This window comes from Myzus persicae, unplaced genomic scaffold (assembly GCF_001856785.1).
Source record: "Myzus persicae strain clone G006 unplaced genomic scaffold, MPER_G0061.0, whole genome shotgun sequence".
Taxonomy (NCBI): domain Eukaryota; kingdom Metazoa; phylum Arthropoda; class Insecta; order Hemiptera; family Aphididae; genus Myzus; species Myzus persicae.
The window spans coordinates 14,024-25,276 of record NW_019104138.1 but is presented as its reverse complement, the minus strand read 5'-3'; the positions used below and the strand labels follow the sequence as shown (position 1 = coordinate 25,276).

The 11,253-nt window shown below is 32.4% G+C and overlaps 1 protein-coding gene across 1 annotated transcript; it reads right to left on the bottom strand.

Moving 5' to 3' along the window:
- Window positions 1-3,350: 3,350 nt before the first annotated feature.
- LOC111039147 lies at window positions 3,351-5,698 on the bottom strand. The gene is made up of 4 exons (XM_022322480.1): window positions 5,033-5,698; window positions 4,920-4,955; window positions 4,001-4,853; window positions 3,351-3,394 (listed from the first exon to the last, which is right to left on the bottom strand). Exons 1-4 carry the CDS (start codon window positions 5,357-5,359, stop codon window positions 3,351-3,353), a joined length of 1,260 nt encoding a protein of 419 aa, XP_022178172.1. The 5' UTR covers window positions 5,360-5,698.
- Window positions 5,699-11,253: the final 5,555 nt, after the last annotated feature.

Below are 11,253 nucleotides of genomic sequence, written 5' to 3'. Positions count from 1 at the left end.
CCTGCTACAGTCCATTATTTGTGTAATTTGCTTAATAGAAAACGGCACCAAGTAGTTCGGTGGTAATATTACCTAACGGGAGAGCACCTCCCGAACTACAATGAGGTGCGCTTGAAAAAAAAAAGGTTACGTTAGGTTAGGTTAGACTTAGCCAAACCTAACCCCATAATATTATTGGTAGTATGTATATTTTAAATATTGAAATTTTAACAGATAAAGGAATTGAACGTTGCCAGTATTACACTGATTTTAAGAAAATAACCAGGCAATGGCTCTGATAATGTTAAAATAATATTTTGAGAAATGTTTAGTGGTTACTCTAGTGAAGCGTTTTCTAAATTGTGTTAGTTTAGGTGGTCACTCAGGGTTTAGCGAAACTTGTGCTTTTCTTACAATTTTAACACATTATTATAATTTTTATTTGCAAATAATCCTTTCATAAAATGTATTTTTCAGACATAGTTAACTCTTGTACTTTAGTTTATATAAAATATATATCGAATATACGTACACTTGTACTCAATGTCAACACTATCTATACGATAAAATCTGAATCGATATTACTTAGTATAACCGTGTGTGTGTGTGTACTTTTCAGTATGCTACGTGCTAAGTACCGAATTCGTTGTAAATTATTTTAATTTTTTCTTCTACTCTTTTTTTTTTTTGTATTCCACGTAGTAAAATTATTAAACAAACCGAATGACAAGATATTTGGTCCAAAAGAAACCATAGATGGATAGAAGATATAAAATCATTGTATACGAAAAACGATAATGAGGCAAGACAATCTGTCGCCTATAGAGTATTACTTAGTAATTTAGTATATTTGATGATGTTATTGTGATCTTTTTAAATGCCTGTAAATGGTTTAACACAAGTCAAAATATTTTCAATTATTTATTACTTAAATATTTTTCGTAACGAAAATGTGTAACCTTAAGATCTTATTATTATTATTATTATCTTCATTCGAAGATCGGCGGTCGTCGTCAATTGTTTTTCAGCGATAATGAATAAATGAGCAACCGGCTTATTGGTCGCCGACACGCCCTGCGTCACAGAACCCGAGACCGGCCTCAACAAGTACGGCGCTTGTGCTCACCGTGCCGGTTACGACTCGCTATTCACGGACCCGTTCTGACAGCCAACAGGTACTGTCACCGCCCGGCGTCTGTATCGTGCTCTGTTCCTGACTCGGCTGCCGCTGACAATGCCACGTGTAACCAACGTTATCGCCACCGCTCGACCACGCGCAATAACCAATCACAGACAATCATGACGATTACTCAGCGCCGTAGCGGGCGAGACCAGGATTATAAATACGAGTGCGGAACACAAAATCATCTCAGTGTTCTACACAGCTATTCTGTAGCAAGACTCACCCAGGGCAGACATTTTTTTTCTAATCGGTTGCCACGCTTAAAAAGTGTCACTTGAATTGATATCATACAAAAATAATATACCTAACATGTTACATAGCTACAATACTGCTCTGCTATGCAATAGCTTAACCGTGGCAGTACCCAAGTGCCTCTAACTTTTTTTCTATGAATGTCTGTATTGATGGTTGCTTTTAATGGTTGGGTTAATAAGTATGAAAATTTAATACAAGACTCTTGATAACTTGTTACGATAGCAGTTAAAAACTTTTTTTAAATACAATTGAACGATTTTTTTTTATAAGCATTTTAAGTTCAAATTTTGACAATATGTATTAAATTGAGAATTGAAAATGATTTTGTTGTTAAAAATGGATAACATTTTCAATTTTTATAGCTCAGAATTGAAAATTTAAAACAAGGTTCCACTTAGCAGTTTTTTCTATAGCTAAGAAATCTAATAAATATATGAATGCAGTTATTTTTTACAGACATTTTAAGTTCAAATTTGGACAAAATTGCATATTAACACAAAAAATAATGTTTATCATTTTGTAGTAATTCGGTAAAAAACAGCCCAATCTTATATTATTATATTTAATATTTTTCCAGCATCACTGATAATTTAAGAATAATATTAATTTAACTTACGGCCACTATATTAATAATAAGTAATAACAATATAAAATATCCTAAACTGACATACCGTCTCCGCTCAGAATCGTTTTTCGTATAAAATGATTTGATATAATTTAATTCAAATTTATTACCATCCCTTACAGTGACCTCTTAGACACCTAATATACAGCAGAGCGACATCCACTTACCCGCTTTTTAAAATTGTGTTAGGGAACCCTGCTATATAAGAATATAGAATATAGTATGGTATCTAGTTATGAATAAGAATTCCATGAATTGGTCGCCCAGCGAGCAGAGCGGACAGCAAGGAATTTGCTGAGGAAAGCCTTTGGGATGAATACCAAGCCCGGTCTGCCGATGGATGCTTGGGCAGTATTGTTAAAACAGTCCTAGTGTAAAGTAGAGTGTTAATGTGCAGAGCATCATTTAAATTGTATTCCAAACATTTCTCATATTAATAAATACAAGGCATCCTTTTTGACAAACCAAGTTATATCTTTTGCGTGCCGATACCGTTCGAAACAAAATATACGATTGAGTGCAGAATTATAGTACGCGCTCAACATATCTGGTGGTAGCGGTGTTTTCGAACATACTAATATCCAAACGCGAAGAATTAATAAACCAGTCGCTAGTCAGAAATCAAAAATATTCACAAAGCATCAAGACCATCAGTATATTCAGTTTCAAGAAAATCTATAAGTGAGCGGGTAAAAATATCGTTATAATTATTCCCTAGCGAACAAACTTTTGCCACCCGGATATATACTACGTCACCAGCCAATGCTCAGTTTGCCGCCGCCGTCAGCGACAACCGGTCCATCGTGGACGCGACGGCATCTAGCGGAACAACTAACCAAACTGTACCTAACAGCACCGACACAACCGCTGCTTAACGGTAAATTCACGAAGCAATATATTAGCAGACTTTCGAAGTACAACGTCCTTGAACACGGAGATTCGTGACAAGGTGACCGTGACCCAGAACGATCCGCCGCTGTGGCTGTCATCTCATATTACAGGGCGCCGCCGCCGTTTATGTAAACACAGCTGCAGTGCGGACACTAAATTTGGACAGACCGTCATGAATCAATTGATATTGGTCTTCTCAATTTAAGTTGTAGGTAGTAATAAGTTATTTTGTAAACTTGTTTCGCATTGCTGATAGTTATAATTTTATAGATTAACGATATTATTAGTAGTAATAAATCGTTAGTAATTAGTACGCAGAACCTTTTGCTTATTGCTAAATCAGTCAAATAGGTTAATAGGTATCTAGTGCTGAAGTAATATTAGACACTACGTCGAACTTATTGGTCGAGTGCAAAATTATTTTGGACACCACAAACCCTCAGTTGCCTTCATCAGATCATCTGAAAAATAAAGAAACACAAGAAAACAAACAACAAATAGATCACCCAGTGACTGCTGAGAAGAGTATCGATTGGAACGAAATAAACTGGATCTAGGACGTTTCGGCGCGGGCGATTCGGCGCCGACAGTTCGGCGTGGACGTTTCGGCGATATGTCAATTCGACGATGTCCGTTTCGGCGAGCGACCATTTCGGCGAAAATTAATAGTAAAAAAAAAAATGTGATATAATGTAAAAACGTATTATATGTATAATACAATAAGTAGTTTTAAATCATAAATAAAAATACCACAGTCACTTTAAATCATTAATAAATGAATAAATAAAAATCTTTATAGTTATATAGTATAATTGAATAAAGTAAAATGTTTATATATATATGTATACCACAGTCCCTTTAAATCGTAAATAAATAAATCAAAATAATTATAATTAGGTATTATTTAGCCAATATATAAAAAAAAAATTATCTACAATTTTATTTTAAAGCAATATTATTTGCTATACCTCTTAGAAATATCATTTTATTTTGCCTATCATAATTATTTACTAACCTTTTTATTCTTTTATCTGTATCTTGAAATTTTTTCAATTTCTTTGGTGGACTATTTTCCGACACAAGATTTTCATAGTACGTGTCACGCCCGGCTTGAATTTTTTTGAGATTCTCAATGAAGGTCCATATCGTTGGATGAGTACCCATTTGAATATTTAATCGTCGGTTTGCCGCCTCTGCATGATTATTTGTCCGATCTGTATCATTCAATATTCGTTGGTGAAGATTCCACATTTCAGGAGAATATCGTGGTTTTCTTCGTCCTATACGTCGATTTTTCTTCCCAATGTAAAATTCTTCAAACCACTCAAATAATGGTATAAGCTTATCTGGAAGTTCGTTTGCCAACTCATCTGCAGCCATATCTAAATCACACAATGGTATAAACGCCAGCGCAATAATTGTTTTGGTTGCAACACAAAAGTTTGCTTCATTATTATATTTTGACAGTAAATGTAACTCTCCAACTTTTTTCAAAAAATTTTGGCTTAAATGAAAATAACACCCAAAAATATTAATGTTTTCAAAAGAATTTTTTATTGCTGTGATGGCTCCAAGTTCAAAATCACAAGAAACTGATGTTGGATGGAGATCAGGTTGTAATTGATTAATCATACTAAATAATTGTACATATGTTTGTTCCTTTTTGTTAGGTAGAAATGCATAAACTGCAGGATGCACTCCCCCTAAAAATTCAGCTAAAATGACATAAACTTGGCAAAATAAAGTTGGTGCCACTTTGAAAGTTCCATCCATGTACCATATTTTCGAATCTTTTAATAACTTGAGACCAAGTGGTCGACCAAATATTAATATTCTTTCATTGCTAGGCCCACTATCAGCCAATAAAAAATGTTCATTAACTCCGATTGATGGTGAATAATTTTGATACTCATCGGGTATCTGTAAAGATAATAAATCTGATGGATCACATGGAGCTGCTATTTCATTATTTCTTATACGCCGTACTTGTCGTTTTAGAGCTTCGGAAGATTGTAAAACGCCCTATAAATTAAAATTAAAATTATTTATTAGTTATTACAATACGGACCAGATAGGGAAATAAAATTTAATGTGTGTACCTTTGCCGCATCTGATAGCCCGTTAACACATTCATTAATTACACAAGACGTAGGTTCCATTGTTAAAATAGCTCGTTGACGCATACTCGTTATAGCTGTGTCTGCTTCTATTCTAGCCGCTTCAGAATCATGACAATGTTTTTTAGCAGATAATTTTAAAACTTTAAAATCATGTATACTGGTATGTATTCGAGCCGGACAAGACAAATCTTTACGACGACATCGCCAAAACCGTTTAGTTTCGTCAGCACTTAGCTTATCAAATATGAACATAAAACCATCCACGGGGATCACGTTTTTGTTTCTTTTTGATTTTACTTTTGACATTTTTTAACTTTTACGAATGATAAAAAAAATAATACCTACACAAAAAACTTGACTACGTATAGGTGTACCTACTTCACTTTCCGCAGACTAACTAAATTATAAAATTATAAAATTATCAGATCATCCATATCGACTATCGTGATGTCGATTTATCTTGTAGTAATAATAACAATAGTAATAAAGATAACATTTCTATACCACACGCCATACGGTGAGACAATGTTACAGATAGGTAGATTGCCGTATCGCCGAAACGGTCACGCGCCGAAACGGACATCGTCGAATTGACATATCGCCGAAACGTCCGCGCCGAACTGTCGGCGCCGAATCGCCCGCGCCGAAAAGTCCCATTCCCAAATAAACTATATCAATAGGTCTTCAACAGGTTGGCTATTACATCAAGACTATTCATTAATAATGAGTCAATATCAAAACGGAATGAGCGAAGAAAGCAATCAAAACAGCGAAACAAAAGAAATAATGGATGACATCCGGAAAATCATTGTTCGAAATTCAGCGGAGCATTACATTCAGCCAATTTCAACACAAAACCTGTATCGAACAATAGAAACATGTTCCGAGTGACCTTTTAGGACGCTCTTTGATTATTACCAGAATCTTTTGATGAAAAGGACATAGAGTCACTCGAAATTTTTTTGGAAAAATGTGAATTTGCTGTAACCTGCATTGCAAAAGAAGCAATACCAAAGTTATTGCAAGCAATTCAAACATTATTAATGGGTAAAGATCGTCAAGTAATTAAGTACAGAACACTTGAGAAATGGGAAGAACTATGCTACCTTTTAAAATCATGAATCACAAAGAACCACACCATATTTATACCTATAATTGTATGCAATGAAACAGGAATCTGGAGAGGATTTCCTCACATATTCAATGAGAATCGAGCAATATTACAGAAGCTAATAATTGAACAAGAAACAGCCGATACCGATCGAAACAAAATATACGATTGAGTGCGGAATTATGGTACGCGCTCAACAATTGTATTATTTTTGTTATGAATTGATATTATTAAATATAGGAAGTAAGTAAGGATGTAGCAGTTAGTAAACAAATTAGAAATATAGTATTTATAAAACATTTAGAATTACGAAATAAAATGATTATTGTAAATTAGTGTAAACAGGTACAATCCCGAAACTGCGAGTAAGCACTTTTTATATAGGAGGGATTGTCCAACATAAGTTTAGATATAAGGAAGATTAAGATGGTAAGACGGGCAGTGGAGAATGGAGATAGTGCTATTGTCTGTCTATGTTCAAAAAACGCAATTAACTATTAATTGAATATTAAACGTGTGTTTGTTACTTTATTTACGATATCTATCTACAAACTCTCCAAGTACGAAGCTACGGTCAACCGACTTGTAACATTTTTTTGAAAACCCAGTTTGGTGTAATTGCACTAAATGTCTATGCCTTTAGTATTATATTAAGCAACTCGTCTGGGAATTTCAGGACATGTCTACTGTCCAACCATTTTTCAGTGACTTGCTCTAATCGCATCTATGAATGTGCGTTTATCTACCACAGTTCTAAGTACCTTTTGGTTTGGTTTTCTCTTCATCCAACTTTGCTTTCCATACGCCTAAAGCACCGCCTAAAGCACCTTATATCTTTGACTTATATTTGTTTTGCTTTTCAGTGTCATTAATTATCCATTATTCAAATTGATGTATTGTGACCCTCCATGCATATGTTTAGTAAGTCTTTTCCTAATATTGAGATGTAACTTTTTTGAAGTGAACAATTTACGCTTTTTACTAATGACGAATGTTTACAAAACTTTACATAACCAACGCTATACCTACATTGTTTCAGCTCTTGCTTTTCACTATCTATGTATAAATCAGTTTTTATATTCGGATTTTTATCTCAGACTGTGATATTTTTTGAAGGACGTTTTTGCCCAATATATTTTTATTTCTGATCTTCCAAGCATTTCATTAATTTAATAATGTATAGTCAATAAGTGTAAGCATATATAAAAAAAAAAATTATAAATAGCTCAACAATTTGCAAAATGTAATGAAAAGGTCATTAAAATTGATATATTGGGTTAAGTATTTAAATTTATATCGTTCTTATTTCTTGAGCTAAATTTATATTACTGATTAGTGATTACAATCCTTTCTCACTCACCAATACCCATAATACCATCACACTTTTAGTAACACCAACTCTGTTACAGATTGTAGTTTTCAAAATGAAAATATAAAAAAAAATGATTATCGGAAAACTGGAGTTACGAAAACATTTCCGTTTTTTTTATAAATTCATCCATATCATTTTGAATAATTTTCTAGAGTTATTTTTATTTTAGCAACCATTACAAAACTGAAAAAAATGTTCTATTAAAAATAACAAGAAATGTGATAAATAGAAGAATTTTTACTGTTCCAAAACAATAAATTAATAAAAAACATTATTGTTTCAGATGATCCCTTTCTACTTTTATGTAATATAAAAATTAAATAAACAATACGTACTTGAGAAGTACACTTCTGTTAGCGATTCTGTAAACGATAATGTTTAATTAATTAATAATTATATGTAAATTATATTTTCAATAAATTATATTATACTACATTCATATATACTTGTCTTATATTATGATAAAAGTAAGAATTCTTGATATTTCAGGAAAAATTGTCTTTCTGATTATTGTTTTTTTTCGAAATAAAGGTTATTTTACCACTCCAATTCAAAAATTTAACTGATTTCTCACCTTTTTTCTCCATGTTCATTAAAAGTATTGACTGTTAAACCACATTTAATTTGTTCCATATAGATTTCCAAGGACAGCCTGCAGGTAGGTTAGGTAACTAATAAAAGTAATAGCGTAGAGAATATAAAAAAGTGTATAAAATGAAAAAACATGAAGTATTATTTTTAGGCAACATTAATGTGGATACGGCAACAGATAAAGGTTGGGTTATAAACTGTATGGTTGAGAATCAACATATACATTTGAAAAGAGATAATGGTGCTCAGGTGAATGTTTTACCAAATCATGTTTTTATGAAGTGTAATGTTAAACAAAATGTGGAAAAAAATAAAATAAACTTGTAGAGAAATTGATTTTAATGGCAAAAGATCAGTTACTAAAATAAATTTGAGTGAAAACAAATATTTATAAAAATTTCTTTACTGCAAAAATTATTGTTAAACATTCACGTTCAATTTGTGCAAAACACATATTCTGCCATTGATAAGGTCCTAGAAGCGAATAAAACTTGCCCCTCTTCCCACTCCTATTAACATACTAAGAACTGCACCAACACCATGGCTTGAACTGTCACACGTAACTACTATAACTAAATCAGTATTAAAATAACAATTTACTTTTTATTAATGCCTGTTTTAATTTTTTAAAAGTTAACCGACATTCATCTGGTCAATTCCAGGGTATTTTAATTTTTGTTGAATTGTAAAAGGGAAGTTATAACTTATAGGTGGCGAGTGACGACATTTAAATAAAATGTTGATAATAGTTAATGAGACCGAGAAATGATTTTAATTGCACTAAATAATAAGGACACAGTGCATTTCTTATCACATCCGTTTTATTTTCATCACAATGTACATGAACAATAAAACTGATATTTCTGAAAATTGACTTTCACTCTATACCTATTTAAACTTTGTTACAACCATATTCACATTTTCTTGATACTCCGGCCTTGAAGAGCCACAGATTATTATGTTATCTAAATATTATACTTGTACTCTAAAAACACCTCGTCGAATATTTTCAAAAACTGACTGAAATATACTTGGCGCTGATGCTACTCATAACATAAAAACAATTTAAAAAAAATACAGCAATTTATGAGAATTAATTATAAGAAACATATGACTTCTGGGCGTAATCTGTAATTGCAAATATATGCATCTGTTAAATCCAAAATTCTGAACACTTTTCTCCCTAATAACTTATTAAACATCATCGTACGACTTTTCGTAGTGGGTGTTGTTAAATTTATAATTTTGGATTAAAGGTAAGTAGTTCTTAAACCGACATATTTTATAATTGTATAACTTTTTTGGTACTACTATAATATGAGATGAACAGTCACTAATTGAAACCTTACTTATAATTCCTTCTACTTCTAATCTATTCAACTCAATTTCTGCAGCAGACTTCAGTGCGTACGGAACTTAATATTATGCTCTATGAAAAACTGGTATGCTATTTTCTTTTAAGGATAAATTGACCTCGTGGTATTTTATATAATCAGTTAATTTATCATTTAATTTAACCACCCCAGGAAACTTGAGTTTAACATTTTTAATTAAGTCTGTTTCACTTAGAACACAATTATTATTATTTATTATTATTTACGGAGTTAATAATATTTTTCAAGATTTTGCAATCTACACTACTTCTTCTTCTTATACGATTTAGACACATATTTAATCTCCAGTTCGAATACAATTTATCTAACCATCGAGCGACCTAATAAAACTTTTTTTTGCAGAATTTTCCATCACAATTAAATAAAGTTTAATATTTTTATGATTTGACATCTCGATATGTTCAATTGTTTGACCTAAACTCTTTACTGGTTCACAATTTACAGAGCTTAATTGAATATGTTTTTGTTATAATTTACGCAAATTATTAAAAGCATATTGAAGTATTTAATCGGCATAACTGAAACGGAGAAACTGAGACGGAATAACTTTATTCTTGATTTTGATTTTATCACAGATACATAGAATAAACTAGATTGATAACTAATAATACGTGAAGCTACCATAAACCATTTAAAAAGAGGCCGATGGGAAATTATCGCTAACGATAATAACCTTAACGCAATCCGTTGGCAGTTCGCTGAAGGCGGTCATCGCGACTGGCGAAATCATTTTTACGTGCCCGAATCACCGTAAACTAATATAAGTGAAATTATTATTTATTCCGTTCCTTATTGCTAACGTGGATCTATAAATTATTATATTCACGGGCGCAAATTGTCAAGTCTTACTATTACGTTTTCAACGGTTCAAGTAGCCTCGATTTTGTAATATTACTAGTCTCTAATCGCCGAAGTTTCTTTTATTGTTATAAATCTATAGGCTCTAATCGCAGAGTGTATTTTTTGTATTATACATTTCATTATTTGCGTGCGCAATCGCCGTGGTGTTTTATTTTAATCCTTATCTTTATATTATTGTGTATTATGAGTTAAATTAATTTCATTGTTTTTTGTTGTCGTGTGTGTCTATTTGTTCTTATTTAGGCACAGGAAGCAGCTGGCCAGCCCCACAAGCCGTGAGTTTTATTTATTTATTTTTATATTTATATACTGAGTTGTTGGGCCAAAAATGCAGTTTATTTATTATTATTATCGTATTATTGGGCCAGAAGTGCAACCTTTTATTATATTTGTGTATTATTAAAATTTGTATTGTCTATTATTTAAATCTGTAAATAATACAAGTCAGTTACCAGCAACCGTGTTACCATTTTATTGAATTACCCTACCATTAGTGTTTAAGCCTATACACACACACACACGCACACATACACACCTACACATCCACCACCCACTAGCACTCTAGAGATTTGCTCGGAGATCCCGTCCACCTCTCTTGAGTCTCTAGTCTCTACACACAAATACACAGGTCGGTCGGTGTCGGTGTGTAAGCAAGCGCGTGGAGGAGCAGCGCCCATATAAACGGGCTATTATTGTCTATTACCTGGCGGGTACAGATAGCATATTGTACAATGTACATAACAAATAAAACCTATATGATCATTTGCTTTTTCATTTATCGGATTTTGAATTCCAGAGTTTAAAATAGAATATGCAACACTCTAAAATACTCTAAAACACTGAATGTATAGATTGACATAGAGTCAACAAA